The sequence below is a fragment of the Rhynchophorus ferrugineus genome, unplaced genomic scaffold, assembly GCF_030347505.1.
Source record: "Rhynchophorus ferrugineus isolate W39M unplaced genomic scaffold, kcgeb_rfMv2 rfM2, whole genome shotgun sequence".
NCBI lineage: Eukaryota > Metazoa > Arthropoda > Insecta > Coleoptera > Curculionidae > Rhynchophorus > Rhynchophorus ferrugineus.
Window position 1 is genome coordinate 92,492,000 of NW_027472581.1, and position 22,374 is coordinate 92,514,373.

Here is a 22,374-nt window from a genome sequence, read left to right on the forward strand (position 1 = left end):
TTTTTTCATTCTCAACATTGCGGCGTTTTGACATCATTAATTTAGACGACGTAAGTTTGATTGTTTTATTGAACGGGCTCTAATATAAGTTACTGTTACCGATACTTCTCAGGTAACATGGGAGAATAATTTTAAAAAACCTTTGGTTTATTGTTTTTCTTAACCTTTTGTTATAAATCAATAGGCCTGCGATTTTCTGAACATTTATATTTTGACTATTCATTAAAATGGCGGTATTTTTTAGAATAACTAAGTTATTTATCTTATTAAATTAATTAAAGTTATTTTAGATAAATTAAAACGTAAGTTGGCTTCCGTCAGGGCAAGTAAAAAATACCGTATATATAACGCAACGACACATCGTTAATCTGAAACTGAAAGCTTTATACTCCCAGCTTAATCTTCCAAGGCCCATAATCAGTTGAAATATAGACCAAAGTTGCCAACATTTTCTAATTTAATTTACGACCACCGTACATGGCGGCAATACGTATGTATAAATCCGACTGGAAATATTTCTTGATAATGAACGAAATTAACTTACAGGATGCCCGAGTCACGGAGGGTCTCGCTAAAGGTATCCATGGCCTCGCTGGTGGTTGCGGCGTATTAACTGAAAAAAAACACAAAATACATTATATTTCCTATAGTCTGCCGTCCATAAACAATCATCATTCCTTTCTAACGTGCCAATGATTCATGCAGTGAACGTTTGTGATTTAATTTCTTCGCAAAGCAGGCAGTCTAATTAATCAGACCATTGAAACAACAGGGATCACTCATTAGAAATTATTTAGTGGCCTTGTTTGATACGGTAGTCTACAAATGAGGGAAAAAATAATAGCGAAAACAGGCTCCGATAATGTTGTTTTAATGGTTCTATCGCAATCTCGAAAGACGTGCTGAAATCTAAACCAAAAAAATCACTGTAAATGATTATAATTTTTTACCATTTAACTAACGCCATTTAGTTGTTTTTTTCTATGTGTAACAATAAATCAGTTTCAATGTCGATAGTGGAGGTTACCAGATTAAAATATTTAATTGAGCATAAAGGTTTATTATTTTTTTGAACGTTACATAATGTTTATTTTTGATTCTTTTAACGAATCAAGGTAAATTTGCAGCAAACTACACACACATAATATATTTTCAAAATTAGCTATAGTGCCACAGGTAACAACAATTGACTATTATGAAAAGCCATATAAAAGACAGCAAATGTCAAAGCAATAAAGTTAATTGCATATTTGTACTCTTTTCTTGTAATGTTATATTTTTCATCAAGTAGAATTTGTGTATTTGTATATATACACTGTAGTATATATATTCGAAACATGTACAATGGTATCTACAACAGAATCAGTACTCATTCCATATTCTTATCAGACGTAACAAGTCAAATAAAAAGTCCCCTGCCTACCATAGTAAAACACATTTGTTTGGAAAAATAATAACTCCCTTCAAGGGTGATATACTGATTATAGCGAACCTCCAACTTTTCGATACCATTTTTGTAGTATGATTTATGCTTTGCTACAAAATAGGCCTCAGTTTCGGTGATCACCTCTTCATTCGACGAATATTTCTTCCCAGCGAGCATTCTTTGAGATCTGAGAACAGGAAATAATCGCTGGGAGCCAGATCTGGAGAATATGGTGGATGAGGAAGCAATTCAAAGCCCAACTCATGGATTTTTGCCATCGTTTTCACTGACTTGTAACACGGTGCATTGTCTTGGCAAAGCAGGACTTTCTTTTTCTTCAAATGCGGCCGATTTATTTCCTCAAACGGTCCAATAACGCTATGTAATAGTCGCTGTTGTCAATGTTAATGAAAATTATTCCATGCGCATCCCAAAATACAGATGCCATAACCTTGCCAGCCGACTGTTGCGTTGCGTTTTCCTACGTTTTGGAGCAGGTTCATAGTGTGCAGTCCACTCGGATGACTGTCGATTGGACTTCGGAGTGAAATGATGGAACCATGAATCAACCATTGTCATATTATCGACGCAAAAACTCGGGTTTACTACGCTTGATCATCTTCAAACACTGCTTCGAATCATCAACTCGTCGTTGTTTTTGGCCAAAAGTGAGCTTGCCCCCCACTTTTACACAGAGCTTTCTCATACCCAAATATTCTTGAATGATATATCAATTTGAATTTACGGCCATTCAAAATCATTTTGTGGATTTTTTAATGTTTTCGTTGGTAACAACCTCTTTTGGGCGTCCACTGCGCTCACTGTCTTCGGTGCTCATTTCATCACGCCTAAACTTAGTATACCTATTCTTGATGGTTGTTTTTCTTGGGGCAGTGTCCGGAAACTCGACATCAAGCCAAGTTTTTGCTTCAACTGTATATTTTCCCTTCAAAAAGCAATATTTTATCGATACGAAAAATTCCTTTCTATCCTTTTTTTTTCACAATAACAAAAGTTGCTTCACTTAAAATGCTATAATTCACAAACTAATGATCCGACAGCTGCCAAATTTATACACGCATCTTTTGAGGGTTAGGGCCAATTAAAAAACATATGGATTTAATTCTAGTAGTGTCATCTATGTGTCAGTAACACTATTTCGTAGAATATATTTGTGTGTCACATGTGTCAGGCCGGGGACTTTTCAATTGATTACTTATTTAACTTATCATTAATGTAAAACTACAGTGGACTAGAGAAGTAGCTGTGAATGTAAAAATTATTGAATATTTAGACATTACTAAAAAATAAATGATATTAATATAATCATTAAAACATGAACATCATGATAAATTGTTAAAATAAAAGTTGCATTTCGTGTCTATTTATAACCTCATTTTGATATTCCCTTTTTTTGCATGATTCAAATTAAGATCAATCTCGCCGATAAAAATAATAAATTTACAGCTAGGCAATACTAGCCATTCTTGTTTCAAGTTTCTACATTATATCATCACTTTAATATATACAATTACTATATTGCCAAAAATTGTGTATACCGTTATATGGCAGTAAAAATAATTGAACCTAACTTTTAAAATATATTATTCATATTACCTATAATTACTACAAGTAACCGTACTATTTTAAACTGTTAAACATGATGAATAAACTCTCTAAAAATAACCATCGATTACGTTGTCTTAATAGTTTTCGCCTTTTTTAACAGAATTGCTTTGAACTATCTTTACTAAAATTATATTTGCATTCCAGTATTATAGATATATTAAATATGTATATATATTATACCTCGTGATTATATATAACAAAATAGTTATATAGTCTATTCAAAGTTTTTTTAGTAATGCGTCGTGGATATTTGTGACGTCGAAACATTACAATGTTGCCGTATCAACTCTGTAGTGATTGAATTGGACAGTGAGTCATAAAGTGAAAGTGACTGAAGGAAACTTTCAGGATATGTGATAATGCTGTGCAATGCTGGAAATTCCTGACACAGACGGATGAGAGTGCAAACAACTAAAGGTATGCACATAATTAATTGAATATAACTGTAGAAAATGGTATTGTAGGGCGTGAAAGATTTGTGCACAGATATGAATGTAATTGTTCAAAATTCAACATAAGCATTAGGTTAGAACGTATGAGGAGAGAATGAATACTAACTGTTTTGTAGATATGATAAATGCATTAGAGATAATTCAATTTTATCAAGAATGGTGTACACAGGTAGAAGCAGAATAAATAAAAATACAGTGATACCAAGATGACTTGCCAAGTAAACACACCACCGAAGGAAACAAGAACTAAACGTAAAAAGTAAATAAGCTCTCGAATGAAAGTAAAATACGTTCCTCGGATATACAATTGTAGGTGGATTAGGCCCCGAGGGCTAACACTACTTAAAACGCGTCTAGAAACTTTACCTCATAGGTGGTGTGGAAAAGTGTTTAATGTAGACAAAACAAATCTAACCTACGAATTATTATACCTGTGTTCTTAGTTGTAGTTTTAAGTCCTTCGATAATATATGTATTAGATGTACTATAATGTTAAAATAAATTATGTTTGATAACATTTTTGTTCAATTTTTTATTTAGATTAGAATTCTGTTGTTTGTCAAAGCCAGATTGAACTAAAACTCAGAGTTGATGCGGCAACATTGTAATGTTTCGACGTCACAAATATTCACGACGCATTACTAAAAAAACTTTGAATAGACTATAATAAAATAGTAATGTAAGGTTTTAAATAGTTCAGTAGATTCAGTTTCGGTATGATTTTCTGTTGGTTATAGGCTTTTACAATTATATTTGTTATTCTATGCACCTGACACCTGTTAATAAACCGAAACTGGTGTGTAATATTAGTTTTTTTCTCTCTATAATCGGTTTTATTCTTTTCCATAGACATTTTTCAAATATAATTTACATATTAACGCCTGGGAGATGTTTTAGTCCAAATGCTGCATTGGTCAAGTGGGTGAGTTTTGAAATTCTCTTCCTTGATAGCTATTAATGTCAACTTTGATTATTTCTGCGAGCGTGACTAATCGGATCTTTAAATTTTCATATTCTATTTCCGGCAAATTATAGTCATTATCACTTTCGTTTTGTTTGAAGGTTTTTTCTAGATGGGCGGCAAATGCTTCAGCTATTTCTTGATTGCTCCTTTGTATTCCTTTAATTGTACTAATACTAAATTCATTTGTTCGTTTGAAGCATAAAGTATAACGCTAACTATAACTAATAACGGTGACCTAAATTATAAAACCAAATGGCGAATGCGCATTGAGTAAAATGGTGAATGCGCTACTAAAAATAGTAAAATAAATTAACGAGCCTTTCTATCGAACTTGTTTAATAAACGTCATGACAAGCCATTGTTGTAAGGTTGAACAATAAGTTAACAAATTGGAATAACAGTAAGCCTTATCAACGACGTCCGTAATAAAATATCGTAAATGGATTGAAATCGTTCAATTACGTGGAAGGTATTGCCGGGGCGATTTTCGGTCAGTTTTTCATTGGTGGGTCGCCGTTGATGCCATTAGCTACAGCATCGGAACCGTAAATTTCAAATTCGTGACCGGTAAATCAGCGATACAGAAATTGAGAATTAATATCCGGGGCCTATTCGTTCTTCGGTACGAACCGGAGGAAGAAAAAAGTCAAGCAGCTCGTTTGAGGGAAAGATCCAATCTACTGACACAAATAGAATATAATCCGCGGAGATCAATGTCTAATTAAATGCCTAATTAAGGCAATAACGCGCGATGGGCGTAGTGATTTTCTCGCATTTAAAATTGCGCCGCCAGTAAATTGGTATTTATCGGAGAGATGAACGATATGGGATCGGTTTTGCACGGATCAATTGCCGACGGTTTATCGACACAAAACAGGAACTAACCCACTGATCGGCTTCCATGATAAAGACGCAAATACACACCCAGATCTTCGATCTGACCTGTCACATCAAACCGACAAACATTCCTTTAAATATCTTTTATTAAAAAATACTAAAAAAAAAACAAATACAATATTCTTCAAAATTATTAATATTATATATAAAAAAATTACCATTTATTTTGACATTTCCAAATTTTTTATAAATAGTAAAAATCCAATACTGTAACATATCAGTCTCTGGCCTACCATAGTAAAACAAATTTTCTTGAAAAAATTAGTTTTGCTTCAAAATAGGCCTCAGTTTCGGCGATCACCTCTTCATTCGACGAAAATTTCTTCCCAGCGAGCATGCTTTTGAGATCTGAGAACAGGAAATAGTATCTGGAGGGTAGATTTGGAGAATATGGTGGATGAGGGAGCAATTCCAAGCCCAATTCATAGATTTTTGCCATCGTTTTCACTCATTTGTGACATGGTGCGTTGTCTTGATGAAGCAGCAGTTTTTTTTTCTTCAAATGCGGCCGTTTTCGACAATTTCGTCCTTCAAACGGTCCAATAACGCTATGTAATAGTCGCTGTTGATGGTCCTTCCTTTTTCAAGGTAGTCATTGAAAATTAACAGCCGACTGTTGAGTTTTCCCACTCTGGAGCGGGTTCATCATGTGCAGTCCACTCGGATGACTGTCGATTGGACTTCAGAGTTAAATGATGGAGCCGTGTTTCATCCATTGTCACATATTGAAGCAAAAACTCGGGTTTATTACGCTTGATCATCTTCAAACACTGCTCCGAATCATCAACTCGTCGTTGTTTTTGGTCAAAAATGAGCACGCGCGGCACCCACTTTCCACATAGCTTTTTCATATCCAAATATTCGTGAATGATATGATGTACACGTTCAGTTGATATCTTTAGAGTGTCTGCTATTTCATTCAGTTTCAATTTACGGTCATTCAAAATCATTTTGTGGATTTTTTTAATGTTTTCGTCGTTAACAACCTCTTCTGGGGATCCACTGCGTTCACCGTCTACGGTGCACATTTCACTACGTCTAAACTGAGCATACCAATCGTTGATGGTTGATTTTCCTGGGGCAGTGTCCGGAAACTCGGCATCAAGTCAAGTTTTTGCTTCAACTGTATTTTTTCCCTTCAAAAAGCAATATTTTATCAACACGCTAATTCCTTTTTATCCATTTTTTTCACAATAACAAAAGTTGCTTCACTCAAAATGCTATAATTCACAAACTAATGATCCGACAGCTGTCAAATTTATACACGCATCTTTTGAGAGTTAGAGCTAACTAAAAAAGCGTCATCTATGTGTCAGGTCAGAGACTTTTCAACTGACCTGCTAACTTGGTTCAGGAGAACCTGATAATCATGTTAACCGTCACGAAAATAAGAATTTTGAGAAGAACTCGTTTAATTAAGTTTCGTATTTAGATGCCACTTCACTAAAACAGCCACATTCGAAAATAATTTAAATTTTGAAAATATGAAAAAATTAACTTTTTCAAATTCTCAAAAAAAGTTCTACTAAAAAGAAATCCATTAAAGTTTTGTTTGCCTGTCATCGGCCACAGGTTGAAAAGGGAAATACTGGAAATTAAAAACAAACCCATAAATAACCCTCTGCGACATCTAACAGATGACAAGGAAACATATTATTTGCCATGTAGAGCAACCAAATACAATCATGTCTACTCACTCCACTTATAAGAAACCTACGTAGAAATTGGGCACGCATCAATCAACAAAAAACTGAAGCATTTGCTGACTATCCAGAAAGATATAATTTGCTGAATATAGTTTTCTAGGCATATAATTAATATGAAAATTTGACAATTTAATAAGTTACACCAAAAATTAAAAAAAAAACAGGACAATTTCTGCAAGAACTACCAAGAAAGCTACTTATAAAACTCCGACAATTCATCAATGCAGTATTTAGACTAAAACATGTTCCAGACGTTTCGAAGATGACCGAAACATGATCCCTAAACCTGAAATATTAACAAATGAAATAAATATATATAGACCTATTTCACTGTTAATCCAGTAATATCTAAGGAATTAAAAAAAATTCTGTTGAAAAGTATAGAGAGATAAAACCTTATACCAACACACCAGTTTGGATTTATTAACAAGCACTCAACAATTGACCAGGTACATAGAATATATATTCAATAAGGTATGGCATGAGGCTTTGTGCTACAGGAAACGTTACAGAACATACTGAACTATTAAAATCTTATAATACAACCAGAATGTTTAAAGTCAAACAAGACTACTCTGTAATAAAACAAACTAACCATAAGGAAGTGTATTCAGGCTAAAAAGAGTTAGACAAGAATTAGGTAGATAAAGACCTATTCTACACATGTGATAAACGACAAATCACGATGATTTTCTAATGATAGTGCGATTCTTTCTATCGAAAACAATTGCGACGAGGCCACACGAAAATTACAACAGACAAGTGACAATAATTGAATAACAAAAATTCACGAAAGCAGTCCAAACAATACACAAATAATAATATTATTTGGTGAGATATAAAAACAATTAAATTACGAACTTCAAACTGATCAGTTGGTAGTAGTTAAAATAATATTGTAAATAGATAAAAAAGTTTAGGTAGGTATTAAGCTAAATTGTGTGTATATAGTAGAATATAAAATACGTGTAGCAGATAGGTTAAATTCGGTTTTTGTTTATTTTTATTTAGTTATTACAACGATTATTATGATTATTTTTTTTGTGTTAAAAATTAAATAAGTTTGATTATTTTTAATTTTTAGTGAGTTCCTTATTTATTCTTTGGAGTCGGTTAAATTTTTTGTTAAAAATATTTTATTATGTAATTTCTGGTATGAAAGTCTATTCTGTAAGATAAGATGGTGTCGTTTTTACATTGATTTTCCACATCAAAGATTTGATACATCTGCCAATCATTTGTCTATCATAGCAATGTGGAAATAGCACAACAACAAAAAACCAACGGACGTTATACTAATACTCAATATTTCAAAGGAACAGTTTGTAAACGGAAAACATCAACACCATTCGCGACATAAACTTATAATTAATATGTAGCAGTTAAATCATATCTAATTCTACAAGCATCGATAGACTTTATTGATAAACAATAAATTAAAATTATTGTCGTAGCCGACTGTTTACTACGCAAGGTCGCAGCTCAAACAATGGGAGATCTGTCAAAGCATATTGATATCTTTTGCGACGATCTAACAGCCATCTGTTGTTGAAAATATCACAGGATCAACCTTGTCCTACAATACAATTCGGTGTTACATAATAACGATCTCGCAAAATATTTCTCTTGTGATATTTGGATATTTTGGGTTAGTTCCTTATTATTGGTTACTAAATTTAATCATAAAAATAACTAGTTACGATATTTCCGAATATAAAATTCAAATTGGACACTTCGAATATGAATATTAAACAACTTTCCAAATATATTAATATTGGGTAACACTATATAATTAAAATTTTTTAAAAATCTAAAACCTAATATTTAATCTTAAAATCTTATCTCACAGATATTTATTTATAGATTATCATAAAACAAGATCACGAACGCATTGAATTGTATCCATTATATTCAGGAGTTTCTCAAGGCAGTATATGCAGACTATACGGCAAATTTTAGCATCACAAGATGATCGAATAACAATGTCAAAGAACCTCCAAACACACGTGAATCCAAACCAGTGAAACAAAATCTACCCATATAACTTTTACCCTAGATAGATGCTGAACCTTGGCATGGCTTACAAAACGAAAAAAACTTGGACCTTGGAGTCCAACGAAAGGACTTAGTCATTTCATCTTTAACAGTAGGTTCTTTGAAGGGAGGTTATATAATGGTGGTAATATCACTGTTAATTATCATAGGTAGGTTAGGTTTTCCTAAGTAGATCTTCATACGTTTTGTAAGATGTAATAGAGGCTTGTTAACAGGTCAATTGTAAAGTCCCCAGCCTGCCACATAGATGGCGCTACTAGAATTAAATCCATATGTTTTTTAGTTAGCCCTAACCCTCAAAAGATGCGTGTATAAATTTGACAGCTGTCGGATCATTAGTTTGTGAATTATAGCATTTTGAATTAAGCAACTTTTGTTATTGTGATAAAATATTGCTTTTTGAAGGAAAAAAATACAGTTGAAGTAAAAACTTGGCTTGATGCCGAGTTTCTGGACACTGCTCCAGAAAAATCAACCATCAAGGATTGGTATGCTAAGTTTAGACGTGGTGAAATGAGCTCCGAAGACGGTGAACGCAGTGGGGGCTCAAAAGAGGTTGTTACCGACGAAAACATTTAAAAAATCCACAAAATAATTTTGAATGACTGTAAATTGAAACTGAATGAAAAATAGCAGACACTCTAAAGATATCAACTGAACGTGTACATCATATCATTCACGAATATTTGGGTATGAGAAAGCTCTGTGTAAAGTGGGTGCGCAAACTCGCCGGTTCGCTTTTGATCAAAAACAACGACGAGTTGATGATTCGGAGCAGTGTTTGAAGATGATGCGTAATAAACCCGAGTTTTTGCATCGATATGTGACAATGGATGAAACATGGCTCCATCGTTTCACTCCAAAGTCCAATCGACAGTCATCCGAGTGGACTGCACACGATGAACCCGCTTCAAAGCGTGGGAAAACTGAACAGTCGGCTGGCAAGGTTATGGCGTCTGTATTTTGGGATGCGCACGGAATAATTTTCATTAACTACCTTGAAAAAGGAAGGGCTACCAACAGTGACTATTACATAGCGTTATTGGACCGTTTGAAAGACGAAATCGCCGAAAAATCGACCGCATTTGAAGAAAAAGAAAGTGCTGGTTCACCAAGACAATGCACCGTGTCAAAAATCCATGATCTGGCCCACAGAGACAATTTCCTATTCTCAGATCTCAAAAGAATGCTCGCTGTGAAGAAATGTTCGTCCAATGAAGAGGTGATCGACGAAACTGACACCCATCTTGAAGAAAAGGACAAATCTTACTACAAAAATGTTATCGAAAAGTTGGAGGGTCGCTATAATCAGTGTATCACCCTTGAAAGGAATTATGTTGAATAAAAAAAACTAATATTGCCAAAAAAGTGTTCAATTGACCTGTTATGTTAATTTTTGACACATATAATTTTATTGTTTATCTTTCAATACTACGCAAATACCCATCAATTCCAACTGATGCAAAGAAAACAAGTTACGTAAGTAAGTTGATAATTCTACTATCACAATACTATAATCCTTCCAAAATAACAGTGAACTCACGTTGTCTGATGCGTCTGAACATGTAACCGAATTAGCCTATAAAATTCGTCTGACCCTTAAATGTCTGCAAAATTCTTCAAAACATTAGTGATAATAATTAGAGGTTATAAACTGGCAAACGCTATTTCGTACTTTGCTTGTTTTATATTAAATAGCTGGTTAATGTTTGTGATTACTCTGATTGAAAATGCCAAAGCCAATAAATAGCCAGTGTCAGAAACAGGTTGCGTATCTAATCATTTGTTGAACGGGAACGAGACAATAGAGGCACCCTATTGCCATCAAAATGCGTTAGAGAGGTAAGCATTACATACTATTTTAAATATTAAGTAGGCTTTGTAAGTATCTCTTAAAGTGAAGAACAATATAATGTTAGATTCACCAAAGAGAAACCGTCGACGCTCAAAGCAGGTGACGAACCAAGATCACCTTGATGTTGGCTATATTCGGAATCAAATATATGACATGAATGAAAAAGTGATTAATTTTTTTCGATTATATTCTCGATATAATCATTCTTACGTCTTCCTCCCTATTGCATTAATAAACAATTGGTGGTAAACAATTATTACAATGTATGTGCTGGTTGAGAGGAATACATAATGAAGAACTGTTTGGATTTGAGAGCTTAAAAGAAGCATTATCTACAATAACACCTTCGGTTTGGATAAACTCCATCAGGCATTCACACAGAAGAAGAAATTGACAGATTTTGAAATCTTGAACCAATGTTTTTTTAGGTTAGAAATGAAAAATGTAGTAATTGACTTGAACAGACATTCTGATGGTGAAACTGACAGAACTGCAAGAGTTGCAGAGATTATACCTCCAGAGGATATATATATATATATATATATATATATATATATATATATATATATATATATATATATATATATATATATATATATATATATATATATATATATATGGTCATGTGAAAAAAAATTCAATGTAAATATAATAAGATAACCCTAAACTACAATCTAATGTAGCTGTATAATTAACTGTCGTTTGTTATTTTTGTTTCATTATTTTATTTACATTAAAATGGTGTTCAAAGCCCAAATAAACTAAAAATCAAAGTTGATCCGGTAACTTCGCGATGTTATAAATGTTGATGAAGTAAATTCATTGTTGTTTTGGAAGGACTACATTATAGAAATGCTAATAATGAAACGTGTTGTTATATATTATTTAATAATACCGTTAGAATAATGTTGTTAAAGCATTAAACAATACCACTCACAGAGATTTTCAAATTAATATTGTTAAAACTGAACGTATCTCTTAAAATTAACGAAGAAGATGTCGAAAAAGAAATGACGAACTATCCAAGAATAGCGGGAGAGATTCCTTGAAGCCTACGTCAGCCTGCTGCTTAACATAATCGGTCAATAAATAAATTGAACCCATTAACACCAGCGCTGCCGAGAGAAAAAATTGTAATTTTTGTCGAGTTTCTTGAACCCGCGAAAGAAACGAATCGATTGTTGAGTTCTTTTGGCGTACGCGGCATACAAATGAGGCATCCTTGAACTGAAGGGCGTTTGTTTATACGCCGAGGTGTTGCGGAAATATTGCCATTATTTTGAGGCATGGATAATATTGCAATAATATAATTATCGCAAATTAGTATTGGGCATTGGAATTAATTCCTTGCTTGTTTTTTAGTAATACAATACTAAATATAAAATATAATTAAGAAACATCCAAATATACCACCAAAAGTGAGAATTGGAATTTGGACAGTACTGAGATTGGGATTTTTTATTTGTTATATTTTAGAGCCCCCTTTATACCAACTAGGTATATCTGGATTGGACTTATTTCTTACCGTGAGTTTTGAAATCATCCCAGAAGGCATCCGGTCTTACCCAGTCTGGTTACTCGCTTGATTTTGCACTCTCGGATATTTATAACATACATGGGTTTTAAAATATGGAAGAACAAAGGTAAGTACGGAATATAAGATAATTTTTAAAATCGAAAATATGCAAATAGTGTCAATTTTGTTTATAGTGGGAATATTAACTATCAAATTTGTAACAAAACATTTTCAAGGACACCAAATAGAATAAACATATGCCAAAATTTCACCTCGATATAGCTGCAGATCTCAAAACGATAACAAGAAGCAAAGAAGAAAATTATTCTTTTTGTTTAAATGAAAACATTGCAAAGGGTATGAGAGAAATATAGAATTGTACTAGAACTAATATTAAAAGTAATTATATAATTTTAAGAAAAGAAAATTTAGAGTATCGCCCGAAATGGCGTTCTCGACATTTAAAAATATCTCGGCTGGAGTTCTACAAGGTAGCGTCTTAGGACCTCTCCTGTATCTGCTCTACACTGCTGACATTCCAACAACAAAAGAAACACTTCTTGGAACCTTTGCGAACCTGCTAACCTAGGGCAATAGAAAAAGTGCAAGTGGCAGTCAAGAAAATCTACAAATGGACGAAAGATTGGAAAATTCAACTTAATAGCTCCAGATCTGTCCACGTTAATTTTGCATTGAGACGAAATAATAAAAACTTAATTATATCCCTCAATGGATACCCGATTCCTCAAGCAGAATCAGCTAAATACCTTGGAATCCATCTTGACGGTAGATTAAATTGGAAACATCACGTTAGACAAAAAGCAAAACACATTAGAACCAAAATAAAACAACTATACTGGATACTCTCAACTTGATCTAAAATCAAAGAGGTTGATCTATAATACAATTATTCTATATAAAGTCAATTTGTTTGTTTGGACCTATGGGGTGCAAATACGGGGTTGCACTAAACATTCAAATCAACTAGTCATACAACGCTGTCAAAACAAGATTCTTCGATTGATTACCAATGCCTACCGCTATGTAACCAATGAAGAACTGCACGATGACCTGGAAATCAAATGGGTTTGCGAAGTTATCCAAGATTTCGCCTTGAAACACGAAAGAAGTTTACTAAATCATACTAATGTGGAAGCAATACAACTGCTGGACAGCGCGCAGGATGTCAGGAAATTGAAGCGAACAAAACCATACGAACTTATATAAAGTGTATACATTTAGTGTAAACTATAGCTATAAGTTAATAATTAATAAATAATTATAATTTTATAATTGAGGAATACATACAGATGTATTTTCTCGCACTCGTCTTGCTTGTTAATTAATCCAAGCACATAGGAAAAGTAGTAATAAATTAATTGTAAATTAAGATTTTACTAAGCGTATCTAATAAAGATGTTATAAAAAAATATAACTTTTATACACATTTTGTTGTAATTGACCATTCATTCGTTTTAGGTTAGTAAATATACAATAAATGTCAACCAAATAAATAAAAAAATAATAAAATAATTTTGCACAAAAAATCATTTTATTTCTCAATATAATCTCCTTTTAACTCTATACATTTAGTCCAGGTTTACTTAAGGCTCTCAAAATAGGCGTTTAATTCAGTAATGATAGTCGCAGGAGAGTAAATATGGAGAATATGTAGGACGAGGCAGCAGTTCGTAAAAAATTTATGGATTTTTGCCATGGTGACCAGACATGTGTGTACTTCTGCTTTGTCTTGATGAATCAACACTTTTTTATTTGTCACTTTTTTTTATGTGCCCAAAAACTTTAAATAATATTCGGTAGTGATTGTTTTATCCTTTTCAAAATAATCAGTATAAATGAGAAAAGGATCAATTTCCATCCTGGTTTATAATTCTCAAAGCTTTCTTTTGTGTACTACAGAAAATAACGGAGTAAGGTTGAAATAAATCTAGTCACACAGTAATTATACAAAAACATATTTGTCGAATTACATTTTCAAAAAACCTCTATCACTGGTAGTGAATTTAAAACTGTACGAATGACATAAACTACGCTTAATATTACAGATAACGTTCATTAATACATAATTCATACAGTGGTGATAGTAAAATTCGTATGCTAAATATATAGGCATAGTAAAGACCTTTATTGAGAGGATTTTTGTGAATGAATTTAATACCCGTGTTTCAGTTTTTCCTCAATCAATATATATTCCATGTTGGACACTTTATGAATTTTATATGAGGAATTATTTAGGAGAAGAAGATGTGACAGTAATTTTAAGTGCCTCGTGTAAATATGAGGCTAGCGCTAGAAAGCCGAGTGCGGATATATTGGAAAATTTATTTAAAATTACCGAAGACGTTTTCTTAGTTCTAACATCAGTGTGTTGTCACCATCTGTGCTACGTGGGATATTTCCTGTATTATTTATTCATGGAAAGATACTGTAACTACGGTGTCATAATATTGAGTGATTTTAAAAATAGTTTCGTTTTTTGTAATGGAGCATCTTTTTTTATGACATCTTTATTAGATACGTTTAGTACAATCTTAATTATAAATTAATTTATTACTACATTTCATTTGTACTTGGATTAATTCACAAGCAAGACGAGTGCGAGAAAATACATCAATATGTATTCCTCAATTATAAAATTATAATAACTTATAGCTATAGTTTACACTAAAGGTATACACTTATATAAGTTCGTATGGTTTGGTTCGCTTCAATCTCCTGACATCCTGCGCGCTGTCCAGCAGTTATATTGCTTCCACGTTAGTATGATTTAGTAATCTTCTTTCGTGTTTCAAGGCGAAATCTTGGATAACTTCGCAATTCCATTTGATTTCCAGGTCACCGTGCAGTTCTTCGTTGGTTACGTACCGATAAGCATTGGTAATCAATCGAAGAACCTTGTTTTGACAGCGTCGGATGACTAGTTGATTTGAATTTTTAGTGCAACCCCATATTTGCACCCCGTAGGTCAAAATTGGCTTTATAATTGTCTTATAAATCAACCTCTTTGATTTTAGATCAAGTTGAGCAATAGCTCAAAATGTGTTGACTTGTCAAATTTAAATAGCTGTAAACAAAGAATTAATGTTGGATTAAACAATGATTAATTGATAAATAGAAAGGAAATGTTGATTATGTTGTTATAAAAGGCTGAAGTTATTGTGATTCTGAAATCTGGAAAACCACCATATGAATTAACATTTTCTCGACCATAGATTTTACTGTTATTAGTAATAATCAAAGTTTTCAAAAAAACTCCTGTTAAAAGGGTTAAAACCAATCCCAGAATAGAATAGAATTCCAAGCATTAATGGAAAATTCGATGAACACAAACATGTTTATTCAGTTAGATTCTTAGACATAGTGCAAGCCTTATAACAAACTCTGTGCAAAGTGGGTGCTGCACGAGCTCACTATTGTGACAATGAATGAAATATGGCTCCATCATTTCACTCCGAAGTCCAATCGACAGTCATCCGAATGGACTACACGCGATGAACCCGCTCCAAATAGTGGCAAAACGCAACAGTCGGCTGGCAGGGTTATGGCGTCTGTATTTTGGGACGCGCATGGAATAGTTTGCATTGACTACCTTGAAAAAGGAAGGAACATCAACAGCGACCATTACATAGCGTTATTGGACCGTATGAAGACGAAATCGCCGAAAAAACGGCCGCATTTGAAGAAAAAGAAAGTGCTGCTTCACCAAGACAATATACCCTGTCACAAGTCAATGAAAACGATGGCAAAAATCCATCCATCCACTGTATTCTCCAGATCTGGCCCCCAGCGACTATTTCCTGTTCTCAACGGAATGCTCGCTGGGAAGAAATTTTCGTTAAATGAAGAGGTGATCGCCGAAACTGAGGCTTATTTTGAAGCAAAGGACAAATCGTACTATAAAAATGGCATGGAAAAGTTGGAGGGTCGCCATAATCAGTGTATCACCCTTGAAGGGAATTATGTTGAATAAAAAAAACTAATTTTGCCATAAAAAATGTGTTTTACTATGATAGGCCGGGGACTTTCAATTAAATACTATAAAATTAAGTACTAGAATTCAGCAAACCTTTAAAATGAATTGTCAATATTAGAGGTTTATTAAAAACAATTATTTTGTTGTTTATAATGGTTTAATGTTTGTTTTTTATATTTAATTTTTGAAAAATTTCAAAAAATAAAAAACGTCGCAAATGACGGCGATTTATCAGTTCTGTATGAACGAAACAGATTAGTATTGGGTCAAAATTTCCTGTATAATATCGAATTTCCTATCTATTATTCCAGAAAACTATAAGTCAGCTACGCCTAAACCTATAGATTACGTTTAATAGTAATAATTTTATTACTAAAGACACGAACTACTTTTGACTCGATCAGACCTTTTACTTCAACATTATTGGCCAATATTTTCCTAAAATGTCACGAGGGACGATCATGACGACATTAAAACCATAAACACCGGCCAGATATCGGGCAATATCGTGCTCCGCCGCGATCGAAATACGTTTCTCGATCTGTTTTAATTAGCAGTTGTTGAATTTTCCCCCAAGAAACAGTTTCAAGTCAAGTTTGGTGGTTTCTGTAATTGATAACTGACGGTACGAACGTTTGAAATGTAGATGATTAGCCATAAATTTATCTTTTTAAATATATAAGACTTATAATATCAATGATTTATTACCGAAATATTGGGTCTATACATTTCATGTTCAAGCCTCACTGAATCAATTCATTTTGAAGAAAAAGGAGGTCATCGAATGCTGCAAATTGTTTGGGTAACATTGTATTCAATAACGCATACAGTCTTTCCTAAAAAACAGCCAATGCACGTTATCATTTCCGTTGAATGTATTGCCAAATTCAGTTTGTAAAAACGTAAAATTAGTTTTTAACTTGGAGCGGACATTTCCTCCTCATTTTACAACCCTACAAAATGAGCAAATTGCTACCGCGGAATTACTGTCGACTGCTGGAATTATATCTTTCCGAAAGAAAATTTAGAGCCCCACATGAAGGGGTATTCTCAACACTTAAATCTATTTCGGCTGGAGTTCCACAAGGCAGTGTCTCAGGATCTCTCCTATATCTGCTCTATATTGCTGATATCCCAACAACACAAGAAACAGTACTTGGAACATTTGGCGACGTCACAATTATAATAGCAAAGGTTGTATCTCTGTCTAAGGCTGTAGAAAAAGTATAAGTAGCGGTCAACAAGATCTAGAAATGGACTAGTGACCGGAAAATACAGCTTAATAGCTCCAAATCTGTTTATGTTAATTTTGCAGTGCGGAGAAATGACAAAAACCTAATTATATCACTTGATGGATGCCCGATTCCTCAAGCAGAATCAGCTAAATACCTCTGAATACGTATCGATGGTAGGTCAAACTGGAAACATCATGTTAGACCAAAAGTAGAGCAGATTAGACTTAAAATCAAGCAACTGTAATGGTTAGCTGGAAGATACTTTATTATGGTTTATCAGCCAATCATAAACACAATTTGGATTTATGGAATGCAAATATGAGGTTGCACTAAAACCGTGAACCAATCAAAACAAAGTTCTACGATTAATTACCAATGCTTTTCGCTACGAATCAACGAAGAGCTGCACGATGACCTCGAAATCAAATTGATACACGAAGTGATCCATGATTTCGCCTTAAAACATAAAATAAGGTTATTAAATCACAGTAACGTGGAAGCCATACAGCTACTGGACAACAGGCAGGAAGATTGAACCGAAGCAATCCACACGAACTTGTTTATTGCATAAGTGTATTCCTAACTTTAGCTTAAGTAGATTTATTTTAATGTGGTAAATACATACTTATGTATTAATACCGTATTCGCTTTGTTTATAATAATAAATTAATTTGTAAATTCAGACTGTATTAAGCATATTTATTGTAATATAAGATGTAATTAATATAATTTTACTAATTACCATTATTCTAGTTAAAAAGAAACATAACGGAGTCTGGTGCGTCCGAACATATTGCTCTATAAAATGATTTAACACATTAATGATAATAATCAGAGCTTATAAACCGGCAAATATTCCTTTGTCGTTTGTTTTGATACATTTCGAACTGTTGTTACAAATTTGTGATAATTACGATTAAAAATGTTAAAACCATGGTGTCCCCTCTTATCAATAAAATGAGTTAGAGAGGCAAGCATTTATACTATTAAATATTACATTGATGCAGTTTAATTGAAAATATTTTTAGCGTGTTGAAGTTGCATTTAATATTAACATAGCCGGCCGCGGGTTCGAATCCTGCTGGGGCACGGTCGTAAATTTATTTTTGTGATTGTTTAAAATTTATGTTTGTTCTAGGCAAGAGTGTAAAATCCGACAAGGAAAATGATCCCAGTCACGCCAGACCGGATGTCTTCTGGGATGATTTCTGAAGTTGGTCACTCGCCAGTCGGTAGGCTTAATGAGGACCATGATTCGGAGCCCATGTTAAACTTTAGGTCCAGTCCAGATAAACACATAGTTTGTAAAAAAGGAGGTAAAAGGAGGAAAAAAAGGTAAAATGTTGGTGAAAGGAGACTTTTGCCAACTATGGATATATACATATATAAATACTAACGTAAGCATTGAGTGCGAGCGAGTATAAAGAGCGGCAAAAAGCTTGTGACGAATTACGATCACCTTGATACTAGCTCTATTCGAGGTTAAATTTATGAAATATATAAAAACAGTGAGTATTTATTTCAATACAAATATTATTTAACATAGTTATTTCAGAGAAAACTGTTAGTCTGGGAAGTATCCATAGAAAACTTCGAAACATACGGTTCTTTGAGGCATATAAGTCATCTCTTCATACATTGTTAGGAAACATATGATTTAAGTGGTATAAATATAATCCACGAAGAGGTTTAATGAAAATTTAAGACATTGTTACTATTATACAAAACAATTACAAAATAATGTTTAGTTTAGTAATTCATTGAATATATACTATTGTTCATGGTGGAAACAGACATGGATTTATTCTTGGAGATGTGTTAGTGTTTTGCCACTCGTTCAGTTAAATGTTTGTATTTTATGTAATTTACTTTTTTTTAGAAACAAGTGTAAGAGCACTCATCAGGAGCTATTATTACGGAATTAGCACCAGAGAGCGCACAAACTCTATAAAACAGGCAACGTTGAAGAGATATGATGTATTTTGATCACAAATTTTGTTCAACTTTAACCTGACTTCTATTTATTCAACCTAGGTTAATAGTTTTGTATTTTTCTCATTTTAATTGGGAATTAGTACCTTTTAGGGCACTATTGATATATATGAAAGAAGCTTTTAGTTTTTAGACGGAATTATCATACACTCATACACATAATTGAATCAAGTTATTAGTATCATTAATATTATAAATAAAGGAAATTAAATTAAGAGTTAAACCGAAATATTAAGTGGAAATAATTCCTAATACGTGATCTATATTTTCAACAATCAGTTAAATCGTTACCATTATCTTTCGGATATCCTTCGCCTATAATCGTGATAGCAACCTGCCTTTTACTCAAGCTTATTGGGCAATATCTTCCTAAAATGTCACGAAAGAAGAGCATGATGACATTAAATACCATAAAAGCTGGTAGATATCGAGAAATATCGTGCTCTATCGCAATTGAAATACGTTTCGCGGGCTGTAATAATGATTATTTCCTCAATTTTCTTGAGGTTAGAGTTAGTATATCTAGAAGGAAGACGAGAAATTGGCCAATAGTCACGGTATAACATAACGGACAAATCTACGTAAAAATAATAAGTAAATAAATTTTATTACTATATATATATTATCTATATTAAAATTAAAATAGTTACCGAGATTAACAGAACCAAATAACATTTTTAAATAATTTATGATAATTAATAGGTTCATTCCAATAATTTGAAAAAAATCGATTTCTTTCTTTTATATTTTCAAAGCTTCTTTTATCTTTAAAAATTGTGACCTTTGCAAAAAGATTTTTCAAAGTTTAAATAATTGCCAAATTATGCTCTGCTCTGTTCTTTTTTATAAATATATTTTAGTCTCCTTTTACCAACTATGGGTTTATCTAGACTGGGCCTAAAGTTTAACTTGGGCTCCGAACCACGGTCCTCGGCGTTAAGCCTACCGACTGGCGAGTGACCGACTTAGAAATCATTTCAGAAGATATCCGGTCTTACCCAGCCTGGTTATTGGCATGACTGCGATCATTTTCTTTATCAGATTTTACACTCTTTCCTAGAACATTCATAAGTTTTAAACAATCACAAACATAAATTTTCGACCATGTCCCAACAGGATTCGAACCGAACGGAACGGATTCGGCTATCGCAACGGTAGGAAGACCGTCCCATCGCCTTTACTACTGCGCTACCTAGCCGGCTTGCTCTGCTTTTTATCTATTAATAGGGAATAAATATATATAATATAATAATAAATAGGCCTTATTTACGAAGTATGTCATTTATTTATTAATATTCAAGTATTATTTTTACCCTAGTACTTATTAATTACTGAACTGTTTTAATAGATTAGATCAAACTTTGGACCCAAAGGCTGAAGGGTTTGAATACACCGACTTTAATGATATTAACTAGCAATAACTAAAAAAAGGTAGCTTTAGAAAAAGGTACAATATTTTACTAAGCATCTGTAAAGATAATTAGTAATGATAATTAATGGTAATGTCACATTTATGTTAAAAAATAAGAAATACATACATTGATCGAAAGAATTACATACACATAAAAAATGGAGGGTTTTAGTAAAATATCGAACAATTATTTCCAAAATGGCTGATGTATTGAATCTTTCGCATAACAATAGTCCAGACAGTGGATGATGTAAGCAAATCTATAGCAAAAATTCATGAAAAAAATTGGCAACCTTTTTAATGACAGATATTATCTACATACCCTTCTTGTGCGAAAAGAATTATTGTTCTAAACAACTCAGTGACAATTGGCAACTTAAGATGCTCGCAGGGGTTAAAATGTAGATTTTGGTTGAATCTTCAACATTCAACTATTTCGTGTTGGTTCTAGAATTTTTTTTATAACATCTTTATTAGATACGCTTAGTACAATCTTAATTTACAATTAATTTATTACTTGAATTTTCTTGTGATCCTTTTCTATAATTATTGGAATATTACCATTTTTTTACATTTTTGAATTTTTTAAAAATAGCAAAATTTAGTTATATAAAAAGAAGGTATATAAAAAAATCGATATTTTTTTAAATTTCTTGAACCTTCTCAAAGTTATAACAGATAAAATCTGGTTGTTCAGAGGTTAGTATGGTGGATATATCTGGATATTTGTGGTGGATATATGCTATATCGGATTGCTTTAGAAGTAGTATATTTATGTGTAGTTTAATATGCGACCAGTGAAATGGTCACAGTTAAGGGTTTTGTTTATATTAGAATGAATTTCCGTGGACGATATCGTCCGTATCGTCGATTCAACAAGTTGCCAGTCCTTTCCATTAGTATTTTTATCCTAACTAATATCATAATTTATAGACACAAAACAAATTAATTTCAAATAATTTTACTTTCAACAAATTATCCCATAAGCTATATTGTGCTATACAGTCATCATTTTTCAAAGACAATGGCAGACTGAATATATTTCTAGATAAGATTTATGAATTGCACGAGGAAGATATGAGCCGACTTCAATATGATTTTGACGTTTCTGAGTTCTGATTCTATCTTAAATTCGAATATTTCATTTTACGTAAAATCAACTGACTATTTTAACACATCTCTATAATAAAAAAAAAAACAAACTTATACTTGCCGTAGACATTACTATTAGGACCTTCCAGA

General features: G+C 32.9%; 1 protein-coding gene across 5 annotated transcripts in view; it reads right to left on the reverse strand.

Moving 5' to 3' along the window:
* twin (CCR4-NOT transcription complex subunit 6-like twin) overlaps positions 1–22,374 on the reverse strand; it is a 474,198-nt gene that overhangs the window by 17,675 nt on the left and 434,149 nt on the right. For all 5 annotated transcript variants that reach the window (XM_076397021.1, XM_076397019.1, XM_076397017.1 and 2 more), the window contains exon 5: positions 545–613. In XM_076397021.1, the coding sequence (XP_076253136.1) occupies positions 545–613 (69 nt within the window). The remainder of the gene's footprint in view (positions 1–544; positions 614–22,374) is intronic.